Here is a 15,078-nt window from a genome sequence, read left to right on the forward strand (position 1 = left end):
TGTTTCTCCTTCGGGATTGGTGAGGGTGCGAGTACGGCTCTCGTCATAGGAATGGCTAGAGAAGGTTCTGGTCACGCTCAGTTTATCACAGGAACTGACAGCATGCAGCCCAAAGTAAGACCTGCTGTAAAAAAAACTGGATCCAGTCAGTAGCTGCATTTCCATTACTCTTCAAGATGCGCAAATTTAAATTGCAAATTAAAAATATGTCTAATGGAAACACGTCAGTTTCACAAAAACTCTCCTATATTGCAAAAAAGGTGGGTTTTCAGGCAATTCAAAAAAGGAATGTTTTGCAAAACTGCAATGAAAACATCTTTTTCACATTTACAGGTCACATGGCAAATGTAAAAAGTCATATGATCATTCTTTAATGTACTATAAACTCCAAGAAACACTTCATACTTAGCTGCTCTCAAGTATAAGGGGCTTTCCCTGATATTAATGCTTATACTATTTACGCTTTGTCATTTTGCAATACTTTTTTATCTAAAATATCTAATATAAATAAATATAATATAAAATATCGCCAAAGTTTTGCATAAATCTGTAGTGGAAACACACTTAGTGTTAGAGGTTTAGGGTGTTTATTTACAACCCTCTCTTGTCTCCCTCTGTCAGGTGATGCAGTCACTCAGGTTTGCTCTTCAGCCGGCAGCGGATAATATCTCTGTGGACTGGACCGTTCCTGAGGGCGTGACGGTGGACATGCTGTCCCCACCCATCAATGCTCTGTTCCAGGGTCAGAGGGCGCTCATCTACGCTCAGATTAAAGGACAGGTCAAAGCTTCAAATGCTTTAATTATTAGTAACCTACAGGCAAAATGCAAATCATTTTGTGTTTCTGTGATCAAGAAAATTTGCTGCACTGCCTGAACACTGGCCCTTGTAAGAAAGTAGTTGAAGAGTGTAAAATCACCAAATCCTCACATTACTTTCTGTTCTCATCATAGAGCTCAGGAGAGACAGAAGGAGCAGTAACTGTGAAATACAAGCTAAAAGATCAACCAGTGACTAACCAGCTCCAGTTTACTCTTAAACCAACAGAAGACACAGGGTAAAAAAAACACATGCATGCACACACACAAAATGATAAAAATACAATATACAGATGTCACATGGGGCAAAAATGGCTTAACAGTTTAAGACGAAAGCTGTGCGATGGACATTACCATACTATAGAAACAAAACTGTTAAATTTATTTTTTTTTTTTTTTTTACCATGATGTTTGTGGGGTCTTACATTTTGAAAATCTGCTAAGACCAGTTTTGGGCACTGTAAAACTAAGTAATTAGTTTTAGCTACTAGTTACTTCTCACAAATAGTAACAGAGTTAGTAACTTTAGTTAGACTTTTTTCTTGATGACCACAAAAAGAACTAAAAAAATATAGGGTCTACTTTTATTTGTGCATAGTTGTTACGAATCGACAGAGATGAGGAACGGGCGAATCCATATGCAAAGCTTTACTGATTAAATAATCAGGGTGCACTCTCTGCCATCTTGGTCTCTATCACCTCTCTTCACAGACACATGAACAACCTGAATCTCCGCTAATACATGCCTCACAGACATGAGAAATATATGCATAGAAAGCTTGAAATGTCTATTTGAAATGTACTTTTTTAAATGAATGAGTAAAAACAAATATTCTCTGCTAAAGTAATTCATATGATACCAACGCTAGCTCCAGTTTTTCCCATCTAAACTCATCTCTAATGTAATCAAGTCCACAAGCAGCTTCGTTTTCCAAATTTTAGACATCCACGTGAGTAGCACAGACATGTAGGTAAACGCCCACATCACCTCCTAAAACAAACATGAACATTCTTCATGTTCATCTCGGCTACTTTTCGTTTCTGGAAGAAGACATGCTGAGAGGAATAAGCCAGAATTTACCTCAGAAGAACGCGGTGCAAAAATTATAATAACATCAGTACCGGTAACAGCATTGTAACAGGGGAAACAGTAATTTGTTAGATTATTCATTACTCAAAAAAGTTTATTTATATTACCATTATTCCCATCACTGGATAAGACTGTAAAAATCTTTTAATGTGAGCCAGGCTTTACTGACAGTCCTAAATACGATATTCTTTTACAATAAACAGCAATAAAATTCAGCAATCTAAACTTACTTTTCACATCATCAGTTTTGCATGCACTCGAATTCCAGTAATATCCCAGATCATCGAATCATGAGTTGTTCACTCAAGAACAGCTGCGATTGGATCAGTTCTAATTCAGTGCAGTTTGTGAACCAGTTCATCAGGTTGATTGGAAAGAATTATGCATTGCTCTTGATTATCTGCAGATATAAATCTCCATCATTTAAGTACAGCTGCAGGTTTTATTTGGTTGATCTTGTTTGGTGACTGAGTCCTTTGCTACATAACTACTATTAAAAGTGTTGAATTATGAAGATTATCTTAAATAATGTAGAGTGGATCATCTCCTTGCTTGGCCAACAATAAATTTCACTAATACAGTTTTATCATCACTCATTTAATTGCATGGTTTGGCTGTATTAGGACGATTAGCAATGTGACAGGAAACAATTAAAATAAGAGTGTGATCAGGTTTGTGTTTGTTGCAGACTGACGATCCACCGGCTGGCGGCCCGGACTGTGATCCGCTCTCTGGAGCTGCAGGAACGAGCCGGACGAGCTGCAGGTGTGGAGAACATCAGGAACAGGATTGTGGAGCTCAGCGTTCAGGCAGGAGTGAGCAGCGTTCATACGGCCTTCATCGCCGTCAATAAAGACAGCAAACAGACTGTGAAAGGGCCGCTGCTGCAGAGGAGAGTGCCGCTAAAGCGTAAGTTCACTGATTTCTGTGTGTTTATAGAGCAGGACTGTCCTCCAGTCCCAATCAAACACTCCTGCACCAGATAAACTCTAAACTTCTGTTTAGAAGTGGGATTTTATAAGCAGTTTTCCTGTCACATAATCATGTAATATTGGTGTATTGACAGAATCAACATGTGGAATTATATTCTTTATTAGGTATGTGCCGACGGTCTGCAGTGTATGGTGGCAATGTGGGAATGCGCAGTAAGAAATAATATATTATGTTCTTTCCTTTTTTACCTTTTATGTGGGTCAGTCCAGCTCAAGTGGTACAATGGAGGGTGTTTGATCATTTTCCTAACTTCTTTGGATTGATGATCTCTTTGTATTGGTCATGCAAAACCACCTGTTTTTAATTGTTATTTTACCGGGTTTAACCACAGTTTCTGTGTTTGTGAGGGCTATAATGCAATAAGAGCTCGCTCAGGTACTGAGGAGCTAAACCATTCAGGGCTTTACAAGTAATTAGCAAGATTTTAAAATCTATACAATGTTTAATAGGGAGCCAGTGCAGTGTTGACAGAACCGGGCTAATATGGTCATACTTTTTGGTTCTAGTAAGAACTCTATCTGCTGCATTTTGGACCAGCTGGAGTTTGTTTATTAAGTGAGCAGAACAACCACCCAATAAAGCATTACAATAATCTAATCTTGAGGTCATAAACACATGAATTAATGTTTCAGCATTTGACATTAAGAGCATAGGTCGTAATTTAGATATATTTTTGAGAAGGAAAAATGCAGTTTTGCAAATACTAGAGATGTGGTTTTCAAAGGAAAGATTACCATCAAATAGCACACCTAGGTTCCTAACTCATGACGAAGAATTGACAGAGCAGCCATCATGTAATAGACAGTGTTGTAGGTTATTACACGCTGAGGTTGTAGGTCAAATAATTAACACCTCTGTTTTTTCAGAATTTAGCAGTAACAAATTACTTGTCATCCAATTTTTTAACTCAACTACATAATCCGTTAGTTTATCAAATTGGTATGTTTCACCGGGCCGTAAAGAAATATAGAGCTGAGTATCATCAGCATAACAGTGAAAGCTACCACCATATTTCCTGATGATATCACCCAAGGGTAACATGTAAATTGTAAAAAGTAATGGCCCTAGCACTGAGCCTTGTGGTACTCCATACTGCACTTGTGATCGATATGATACCTCTTCATTTACTGCCACGAATTGATAGCGGTCAGATAAGTACGATTTGAACCATGCCAATGCACTACCACTAATGCCAACATAATTTTCAAGTCTGTTCAAGAGAATGTTGTGGTCAACAGTATCGAACGCAGCACTAAGATCCAGTAGCATTAACAGAGAGATACAACCACGATCGGATGATAAGAGCAGATCATTTGTAACTCTAATAAGAGTTACAAATTTCCCTGACTGGAAATCCTCACAGATATCATATTTCTTTAGGAAGGAAGATAATTGAGGATACAACCTTTTCTTATATCTTTGACAGAAATGGGAGATTCGAGATTGGTCAGTTATTTAATTAATTCGTTGGGGTCAAGTTGTGTTTTTTTAATTAGAGGCTTAATAGCAGCCAGTTTGAAGGTTTTGGGGACATATCCTAATGACAGTGATGAATTAATAATATTTAGCAGAGGATCTATGAGATCTGGAAGCAAGTCTTTTAGTAGCCTAGATGGAATAGGGTCTAGCATACAAGTTGTTGGTTTAGATGATTTAACAAGTTTATACAATTCATCCTGACCTATAGTAGAGAATGAGTGGAATTGTTCCCCAGGAGATCTATAGGACACTATCTGATGCGATACTGTAACTGACGGCTGCATGGTGACAATTTTGTCTCTAATAGTATCGATCTTGGAAGTAAAGTAGTTCATAAAGTCATTACTGCTATGCTGATGGGCAAGTCAATGCCTGTTGGTTCTTTATTTTTTGTTAACTTAGCCACTGTATTGAATAAATACCTAGGGTTATGTTTGTTTTCTTCTAAAAGAGTCAAAAAGTAATCAGATCTTGCCTGTTTTAACGCTTTTCTATATGATAGGGTATATTCACACCAAGCAGTACGAAAAACCTCTAATTTTGTTTTCCTCCAGCTGCGCTCCATTTTCCGGGCTGCTCTCTTTAGGGCGCGAGTGTGCTCGTTATACCACGGGGTCGGACTGTTTTCCTTAATCTTCCTTAGGTGCAGAGGAGTGACCGTATCTAGAGTCCTGGAAAAGAGAGAGTCAATAGTTTCTGTTACATCATCAAGTTTTTCTGAGCTATTGGACATGCTGAGGAATTCAGATAAGTCAGGAAGAACTCCTTTGTATATCAAAGTATTGTAGAGTCAAATGCGAGGGCATCTGTCCGACATCTAAAGTTGGGCCAAAACTGGATCATGCAACAGGACAATGATCCCAAGCACACCATCAAATCTACAACAGAATGGCTGAAAAGAAAAGAATCAAGGTGTTACGACAGCCCAGTCCAAGTCCAGAGCTCATCCTGACTCAAATGCTGTGGTGAGAGCTGTACATAAACAAATGCCCACAAACCTCAATAAACTGGAGCAACGTTGAAAAGAAGAGTGGTCCAGATTCCTCCAGAACAATGTGAGAGACTGATAAAGTCATATAGAAAATTAATGCTTTAAGTTATTGCTACTGAAAGTGGATCTACAGGCAACTGACTCATAGGGTGTCCTAACATTGTCACACATGGTCTTTCCATATTGGCTTTATTGTTGTTAAATAAATAATGACACAGTGTGATATGACATGTGATGATGTTTACCTAAAGACTTATTTTCTAAATTTTAAGACTTGCCAAGGACCAGATCATTTTTTATTATGTCCCAATACAGAAAACCATGAAATTCAATAGGGTGTCCTAACTTTTTCACATGACTGTACACGAGACTAGATAATGATCAGAGATATCATCACTTTGCTGCAGAATCTCAACGGCATTGACATCAATCCATGTGACAGTATTAAGTCTAGAGTATGATTTCAACAATGAGTGGGACCTGACACGTGTTGTCTAACTCCAATAGAATTTAAAATGTCTGTAAATGCTGCTCCCAGTACATCGATTTCATTATCGACATGGATGTTAAAGTCACCTACTATTAAGACCTTATCTGTAGCCAACACCAGCTCAGATATAAAATCAGTGAATTCTTTAAGAAAATCTGTATGGTGCCCTGGTGGCCTGTATACAGTAGCAAGTACAAACGTCATGGGGGATTTATCATTAACACTTGTTTCTCTGGATAATGTTACATGAAGCACCATTACTTCAAATGAGTTATACTTGAAATCAGCTCTCTGAGAAACACTGAAAATATTGCTATAAATTGTAGAAACACCTCCCCTTTTACCTTTTAGACATGGCTCATGTTTATAATGACTCTCTCATGACTCTTTTAAGATAATGTAATCATCTGGTTTTAGCCAGGTTTCTGTCAAAAAGAGCACATCTAGGTTATGATCAATGATCATATAATTTACAAAAAGCGCTTTTGTAGAGAGGGACCTGATATTCAAAAGGCCAAGTTTTATCATTTGTTTCTCTGTATTATGTACATTTTTTATTTGTTGAACGTTGATTAGATTGTTACTCTTAAATTGGTTTGGACGTCTTTTGTATTGTCTAGCTCGGGGAACAGACACAGTCTCTATAGCATGATATCTAGGTGAAAGGGTCTCTATGTGCTGAGAAATAACTGATTTTCGTGACATGAGGCGGCTAGCAGATGGTCAGATTAGCCAGTCTGTTTGCTTTCTGACCTGGGCCCAGTTAGTCAAGTGCAAACTCTAAGACTATATGCCATATTACTATAGAGAAGAGCGGCACCACCCCTGGAGGGATGAAGACCATCTCTTTTCAACAGGTCAGGTCTGCCCCAAAAACTTGTCCAACTGAATAGAGACGCAAATGGCACAGCACAGCGTTGCACTCGCAGTTGTAGAATCAAAGCTAACGATCAGATTAGTTTGATGGTGGGAAAAAGCTATATTTTATCACTTTAAACAACAGAAAGTAATAGTAAAATAAAGATTTCTTCAGAAAAACAAAACTCCAGGGAGCTACAAATGCATACCACTCTGCAACACGAGACCGGAAACCGGAAATAGTTCACAAATGTAATCACTCAATTAGCGTTTCCCTGATTTGAGTGATTACAATCAGCACACAACACATTTGTTTGTGTGTGAATTTGTAAAAGAAAAATCCATAATTTTGGGGTTGAATGTCTCTGGGGGACCAGATAGCAGTTGTGAACAGGATGGCCAAAGTGCATAGGAACAAGAGCATGCAAAATATTCATAATTGTTCTTGAACCTGGTGAAGATCGTTTTTTGTTCCAAAGAGCAACGACCATCCTGAACTCAAATATTTAGGTCTCTGTAAATGTTCATATATAATGAAGATGTGGATAAACCTAGTAAAATAAGAACTGAAAACTGATGATTTTTCAATACCAATACATTGAGCCACTAAAAAAAAAAAAAAAAGAAAAATTAAGAATGCAAATAACTTTACAGTTTGATGCTCTTGAGGTAGATTTGAGCATTGTGTGTTGTTTTGGTTTTGATTTTGTTTGTGATTCTAATGAGTGTTTTGCTTTTCTGCTTTTCTCTCTGTATTTTTAGTAGGGGCGTTTGGAAGAGGCGGAGGTACATCTCTCTACTTGTCTTGTTCTTTTTTGAATGTTTATTTTTATCTAGTTTTCTTTTTCTCCATATCTGAATGTGCTCTTACCAGTTCCTCTCTGTATTCATAGGAATGAATGCTGAGGGACGTTCTTCTGCACAATGTAAAAAAAGTAAACAGCCAAAATGCACGTCACTTAACATTCATTGTTCTTTTCTCAGTGTCTGATTGTCTTTAAATGCTTGTTTTTTAGAACGCAAGCTTCATTCATCATCTGATCGTGACTGCAGTGTGATGGTTGATTCTGCTGCTGCGTCACATCGGGGTAAATCAACACATCCAGCTCACATTCAGAAAACATTACTCTGATCAGATGTGGACGTCATATTATTATGCAACAATTACAGAGCTGCTCTTGGTTCCCCTTCAGGAACTCGAGCCGCGTCGAAACGCTAGGGGAACGCCTTCAGCGTGACCACGCTCTGAATCACGTGTGCAATCAAACCAATGGAAGAACGAGACGTCACCGGCGGGTGACGTCACTGACCAGGAAGTATAAAAGCATGTGCGCCAGAACGAGCGACAGCTTCTGTCTTTCAGCAGTGCTCTGTGTTTATCTGTGCTGTCTCTTTTGGCTGCTAGTTTGCGCCACTTTCTTTTTGAGACAGTATGTCTAAGTGCTCTCAAAAGACCAAGAACGTTGGCAAGTCAGGTTATAGAGCGTGGCTTGCCTGGGAGCGGAGCATGCGGCATCGGCCCTCGAGGGGGGTGATTGCCCACATTGTGACGTGCTTCCAATGCATTTGCTTCGCTCCCAGAAGGCTCTTTTCCCTGCGGAGGGAGCCTTCACCAGCGTTCCCCGCGGGTCCGGTACCGCTTCCGCCGAGGCAGAGCGATGGCTGCACTCGTGGGGTTCTCAACTGGATCTGGGGTATGGAGACGGGTGACCCCCTATCTCCTGCCTCACCCACCAGATCCACTGCCTGGCCCTCGGGATCGGAAACCCGCGCTGCGGTTTCTTCCCCCCGGGGGTCGGCCTCCACGCTCCCCGTATCTTCCTCTGAGGAGGTTGATGTGGTGAGTGTCGATGAGGCTGCAGCACCACAGTTTCCCCAGTACGAGGAGCTGTTGGAGGTGGTGACTCGGGCGGTGGCCAAGTTAAGCATCGCCATTAGTCAAGCCGCAGAAAAGTAAACTGGACGAGAGGTTTCTGTGGTCTCGACCACCTCCAGCACCCCTGAGCCTTCCCTTCTTTCCTGATCTCCACACTGAGGTGTCGAGATCATGGAATTCACCCTTCTCGTCCCGCTTGTTCATCCCTGCCTCGTATAACTACGGGACAGAGAGTCCGGGTTCTACAGCCAGTACTTCATTGTTCCGAAGAAGGATGGGGGCCTGCGTCCCATTTTAGATCTGCGTCTGCTGAACCGCTCAGTCAAGCGACTGAAGTTCAAGATGCTCACTATCAAGCAAGTCGTGTCTCAGATCAGGTCCGAGGACTGGTTTGTCATGATAGATCTAAAAGACGCATATTTTCACGTCTCCATCCTTCCTCAACACAGGAAGTTCCTGAGGTTTGCTTTCAGGGGCGAAGCTTACCAATATCGGGTTCTTCCGTTCGGCCTAGCACTCTCCCGCCGCACTTTTACGAAGTGTGTGGATGCAGCTCTGGCTCCTCTGCGACTCCAGGGCATCCGCATACTCAACTACATTGAGGACGGCATCGAGATGTCGTTCTCGCTCACATGAAGGCACTGGGGTTGAGACCGAACGCCAAGAAAAGTTTGCTTTCTCCACTACAGAGGACCACTTATCTGGGCGTGGTGGGGGATTCGACCACGATGCAGGCACGTCTGTCTCCTGTTCGGATCGAGTCGATCCTCACTGCAGTCAAAAGAGTGAAGCTAGGCCGGTCACTCACTGTGAAGCAGTTCCAGCAACTGCTGGGTCTGATGGCAGCAGTGTCCAACGTGATACCTTTTGGCCTGCTGTACATGAGACCCCTACAGTGGTGGCTCAAGACCAAGCGGTTCTCCCCGAGGGGAAACACACTTCGCATAATCAAGGTCACGCGGTGTTGCCTACTTGCCTTGGACATGTGGAGGAAGCCTTGGTTCTTGTCTCAGGGCCCGGTGCTGGGAGCTACTTGTCGGTGCTGGGACGCATCCCTCACCGGTTAGGGAGCGGTCGTGAGTGGCCACCCTGCCCGCGGTCTGTGGAGCGGTCGCCAACTCACGTGGCACATAAATTGCCTGGAGATGCTGGCCGTGTTTCTAGCTCTAAAACACTTTCTCCCGGACCTAAGAGACCGCCATGTGTTGGTCCGCACCGACAACACCTCGGTGGTCTCGTACATCAACCACCAGGGAGGTCTGCGTTCGTGCCCCTTGTACAAGCTGTGCACCAGATCCTTGTGTGGTCCCAGGACAAACTCAGGACAAACCTGAGGTGGTGAAGCAGATCTGGAGAGTATTTGGTCCAGCCCAGGTGGACCTTTTTGCCACGAGGGAGAACACGCAGTGTCCCCTCTGGTGCTCTCTAGTTCATCCAGCTCCCCTGGGGCTGGATGCCATGGTGCACGCTTCCTGTACGCTTTTCCCCCGATCGCTCTGCTCCCGGGAGTTCTAGAGAGAGTGCGCCAGGACGGGGTGTTCCTTCTTCTAGTAGCCCCATTCTGGCCGGGCCGAGTATGGTTCTCGGACCTGATTTCTCTCCTCGACGGCTCTCCCTGGGAGATTCCCGACAGGAGGGATCTCCTCTCACAGGCAGGGGGTTCCATTCTTCACCCCCGGCCGGAGCTGTGGAAGCTGTGGGTGTGGCCTCTGAGGGGGCGCACCTCTTAGCTTCCGGTCTCTCAACCGAGGTTGTTGAGACCATCCTCCATTCTAGAGCTCCCTCTACGAGGAAACTGTACGCCTTGAAGTGGAATCTTTTCACTTCTTGGTGCGGACGCCACCAGCAAGACCCAGTTAACTGCCCAGTTGGTTCAGTGCTGGAGTTCTTGCAGGATCGGCTATCCGCAGGGTTATCCCACTCCACCTTGAAGGTCTACGTGGCGGCCATTGCGGCCTACCACGCCCCTCTTGGTGGTCTTTCCGTGGGTAAGGACCCCCTTGTTACACGTTTCTTCCGTGGTGCATTGAGGCTGAGGCCTCCGGTACGACCTCGTGTCCCTACTTGGGACCTGTCGGTGGTGTTAGAGGCTCTCTGCAGGCCTCCCTTCGAGCCTATTGAGGAGATCTCTGACAGGCTTCTTTCTTTTATAACTGTCCTCTTGCTTGCTCTTTCTTCTCTAAAGAGAGTTGGGGATCTTCAGGCCCTTTCTGTGGCCCCTTCTTTCCTGGACTTTGCTCCAGGCCTCTCTAAAGCCTTTCTCTACCCTTGCTCGGGTTACGTTCCGAAGGTCCCCTCCTCTACACCACGGCCCGTTGTACTTCAGGCCTTCTGTCCTCCCCCTTTTCGGGATCCTGACCAGCAGAAGCTTAATTGTATGTGTCCGGTGCGGTCCCTGGACACATACGTCCACAGGGCTGCCAGGCGGAGAAAGTCAGACCAACTATTTGTCTGTTTTGGCCCCCCTAAGAGAGGTCTTCCCGCTTCTAAGCAATCACTCAGTCGCTGGATCGTGGACGCAGTTTGTTTGGCGTATGAGGCCTCTGACCTCCCTCCTCCTTTAGGGGTCAGAGCTCATTCGACCCGGAGCATGGCTGCCTCCAAGGCCTTTCTTGCTGGTGCAAGATATTTGTAACGCGGCGGGGTGGTCCACGCCCCTTACTTTTGTAAGGTTTTATGACCTTGACCTTCGGGTCTCCCCGGGCTCCTCGGTCCTTCGTCCTAGCACCTCCTAGGCAGGGACTGGGGTCTGGCGGCGTGGGCATCTCGTTCCCCTAGCGTTTTGATGCGGCTCGAGTTCCTGAAGGGGAACGTCTCAGGTTACGTATGTAACCCTGGTTCCCCGAAGGGAACGAGACGCCGCGTCTCGTGGCCATCCTCCTGCTGTCGCTCGTTCTGGCACACGTGCTTTTATACTTCCTGGTCAGTGACATCACCTGCCGGTGACATCTCGTTCTTCCATTGGTTTGATTGCACACGTGATTCAGAGCGTGGTCACGCTGAAGGCGTTCCCCTAGCGTTTCGACGTGGCGTCTCGTTCCCTTCGGGGAAACAGGGTTACATACGTAACCTGAGACGATTTCCATCCCATCTGAACAGGCTACATCAGTGTATAACATTTCTTCTCTTAATTGCCCTGAACAGTAACTAGAGATTATAGTAATCAATGAATGATAAACCATTTATGGATAAATATAGTTTCCTGGCGTGGCACTCTTGAATGTTTAAACATGCTTAAATGAAAGGAAACTTAAACAAATGGGTAACAAATGAAGGTCTGCTTATGGAAATTAAATGTTTCTCAATGTTTTTTGTGCTTTTGCTCTAAACACTATAAGTAGTGCAAAAACATTGCCTGTAGATAATTAACATGATTATTAATGGAAATGAGTGATGATGTTTTGTTTTTTTGAGATGTTTTTTTTTTTTTGAGAGGATGGAAAAGAGAAGTGTGTACATACACTTTGATCATCATTCATATTTCTACAGTAAGGGTTCAGTTTGTTTGGGTTGCAGTTCGATTTTTATTTATTTATTTTTTTGTGCATGTCTTTTTTTTGTTTTTTGTTTTTTGTTTTTTTGGTTTTTTGTTTTTTTTGGCTTCAGGTGCTGAGGTCAAACCTCCAGAAATGATAAAACTCGCTCTGTTTCAGAACATTGAGAATCAGGCTTATAGTCCTGAAAACGAGTCCTGTCTGCGTTGATCTGCTTTAATGACAATCACACCAGAAATCATCCAGCTTCTTTCTGCCTAATCCATGCGTGTGTTTTAGCCGAACCTGAGTCCCGGACGGACCCTTTGCTCCAGCTGGTCTCTCTTCAGAAGGCCGCGGGATTCTGGGAGCTGAACGCTGCACTGACTGAAGTGTTTGGGAAGACGGAGGATGAGGTGACCAATCAGAAACCAGCTCAGGTGGGACAAATCCTTTGTTGAGAGGTTGATTAACACTGTTATATTCTCCCGTATTGACTATTGCAATGCTTTGTTGGCTGAGGCTTCAAAAGCTATGCTAAACAAATTGCAGGTTGTGCAAAATTTGGCTGCTAAAATCCTAACAAAAACTAGAATTAGACATCATATCACTGCTATCTTGGAGTCCTTGCATTGGCTCTTTGTTAGGTTTAGAGTTTATATTAAAATTTTGAGGCTTACCCTTATGAAAAAGAAGTTTATTGAAGTGTGCTATTAGTATATTTATTTTAAAATAAAAAAAGATAGTATACTTTCAGTCTACTTTTTATGTACTTCTCAGAAATGTGCTTTATATACTTATCAGAAATATACTTAAAATTATATTTAAGTATACTTGATTTATACTTAGAAAAAGTATTTGAGCTATACTTGTGCTCTGAGAATCTGTTTTCATTGTTATACATGAGAGATGCTATTACACATCTTCTGTACAAACTTTCCAAAACACAAGCGAAGAAGAAACAAATGCTTCCACACTGTATAAAATGCAAATACATATTTTCCATATTTTTTTGTGTGTCTGTGTTTTAAATGCATTTGTTCTCTTTTTGCTTATTTTATAATGTTTATATGTGACCCTGAAGCACAAAACCAGTATCACGGGTATATTTGTAGTCAATGGCAAAAATACATTGTATGGGTCAAAATGATCAGTTTTTCATTTATGCCAAAAATCATTAGGATATAATGTAAAGATCATGTTCCATGAAGATAGTTTGTAAATTTCCTACCGTAAATGTATATAAACTTTTTTTTTTATTATTAATATGCATTATTAATAATTTTATTTGGGCAACTTTTCAAAGCAATTTTTTTCTCAATATTTAGATTTTTTTTTGCACTCTCAGATTCCACATTTTCAAATAGTTGTACCTAAGCCAAATATTGTCCTTTCTTAACAAACCATACATCAATGGAAAGCTTATTTATTTCTATAAACTGACTCTTATGATGGTTTTGTGGTCCAGGGTCACATATGGCGTATTTGTTGTTTTACTTGTTTATGTAAAGCACTTTGAGATCTAACATTTAAAGGCGCTATAGAAAATAAAAATGATTATGATGATGTGATGTCATATCCTCAGACAGCTTTATGATGAGTTCAGTGTGTGACGTGTGTTTTGTGTTTCAGGTGGACGGGTCAGTGTGGGCCACCGTCCTCGCTCATCTGGTTATACGCGTATAAATTCGATCAGCGGGTGGAGTGGCAGTTTGTGGCCATGAAGGCGGCGTCATGGATTCGCTCTCAGAAACGTGAGATGACGTTCGTTCGTTCATTCAGTGCTTGCTGTACATGTTCTTGTTCAGTGGTGATTGAGTTTGCAGGTGTGTGTTTTTCAGCGGACGGTCTGTCTCAGTGTGTGTGTGACGGGAACGTCCTGTTGGGATCTCAGGTGACTGAAGACGCGCTGGGAATCTGAAGACTGAAGAGTCTTGTGCTGTCAGAAGAACAAAGAACTCTCACTCTTTATCATAAACATCTGTGTTTTTGGTTTCTAGAGTAAAATAAATATTTTAACAGAATAAAACTGACAGATTTATTTTTGTATCCATATAGTATGTGTAAGCTTTAGAGCTCCTTAAATTCATGTTTTTGCTTTAAATATAAATATATAATCTTATGGTACTTTGTTTCTTGAACTATTTCACTGTGTGTGTTGTAGTGAGCAGATTGTGTCAGTGTGTTTTTACCAAACTGTGTTATTAAAGGTGCAGTAAGTCAAGTCACATTTATTAATATAGTGACACAACATGTCATGTATGTTCATCATCTTCATACTATCATTAATGGTCACTGTAGTTCTGTTTTTTTAATCTCACTTTTGTTGTTGCTTCATCCATGTGGGTGGGATTTACATATCATTCACTTGGTGTATAATTAATTAATCAATCTCCTTTTTCTTAATTGTGTCAATTATCTGGTGTCTCCAAGCAATGTCTTGAACCATGTGTATATGTAGTTGATTTATAAGGTTTAATCCCTGTAGATTGTGCAAGCTGGGCTGAAATGTTTCTTCAAACTTTTATAATAATAATAATAATAATAATATATATATTTTATTATTATTATTATTATTGTTATTATTATTATTATTATTACTAGTTTTCTTTTTTTTTCATTTTCAACTGATGAATGAAACGATAAAACAGAAGATATGATACAGTTGTGGAGTTTAATAGTAACTGTTTTGAAGTTAATTGTAGAAATCGTCAATAATATATATATATATATATATATATTTTATCATCATGAATTGTTTTTAATTTTGTGATGTGTTCAGGTGTGAGATGAGGAGCATATGAGGTGTGAGCCTTTAAATGTGCTGTACCTGTTCAACAAAGTGTGCCGAAGAAATTGTTTGAGACTTTGCTTATATCTTTCCCCAGGTCTCCCCTCCTGAGTGCTTTTAATAGATGGATTTTACAATTTTTTTTTTTTTTTTTTTTTTTTATGTAGACAGTGAAGGACCTTCTGATACCATGCATCAGACATAATAATGAAAGATTAA

General features: G+C 41.4%; 1 protein-coding gene across 2 annotated transcripts; it reads left to right on the plus strand.

Moving 5' to 3' along the window:
* The first annotated feature begins 6 nt into the window (after positions 1–6).
* Positions 7–14,599, plus strand: LOC127159595 (von Willebrand factor A domain-containing protein 5A-like). Of its 2 annotated transcripts, XM_051102379.1 has the most exons (11): positions 7–114; positions 622–780; positions 954–1,057; positions 2,597–2,817; positions 3,006–3,053; positions 7,482–7,505; positions 7,613–7,654; positions 7,736–7,807; positions 12,369–12,508; positions 13,701–13,822; positions 13,910–14,599. In XM_051102379.1, exons 1-10 carry the CDS (start codon positions 52–54, stop codon positions 13,752–13,754), a joined length of 927 nt encoding a protein of 308 aa, XP_050958336.1. In that variant the 5' UTR covers positions 7–51; the 3' UTR covers positions 13,755–13,822; positions 13,910–14,599. The 2 variants fall into 2 exon arrangements, with proteins under 2 accessions (XP_050958336.1, XP_050958337.1); XM_051102380.1 differs by lacking the exon at positions 3,006–3,053.
* The last annotated feature ends 479 nt before the right edge of the window (positions 14,600–15,078 follow it).

Source organism: Labeo rohita, unplaced genomic scaffold (assembly GCF_022985175.1).
Source record: "Labeo rohita strain BAU-BD-2019 unplaced genomic scaffold, IGBB_LRoh.1.0 scaffold_232, whole genome shotgun sequence".
NCBI lineage: Eukaryota > Metazoa > Chordata > Actinopteri > Cypriniformes > Cyprinidae > Labeo > Labeo rohita.

What these genes read in the sequence shown, in the direction of transcription:
- LOC127159595 (XM_051102379.1), top strand. Translation starts at nt 52, where the DNA reads ATGGCTAGAGAAGGTTCTGGTCACGCTCAGTTTATCACAGGAACTGAC. An exon ending in CTGACAGCATGCAGCCCAAA is followed by an intron (nt 115 to 621) that starts GTAAGACCTGCT and finishes TCCCTCTGTCAG; the next exon opens with GTGATGCAGTCACTCAGGTT. An exon ending in TGGCAATGTGGGAATGCGCA is followed by an intron (nt 3,054 to 7,481) that starts GTAAGAAATAAT and finishes CTGTATTTTTAG; the next exon opens with TAGGGGCGTTTGGAAGAGGC.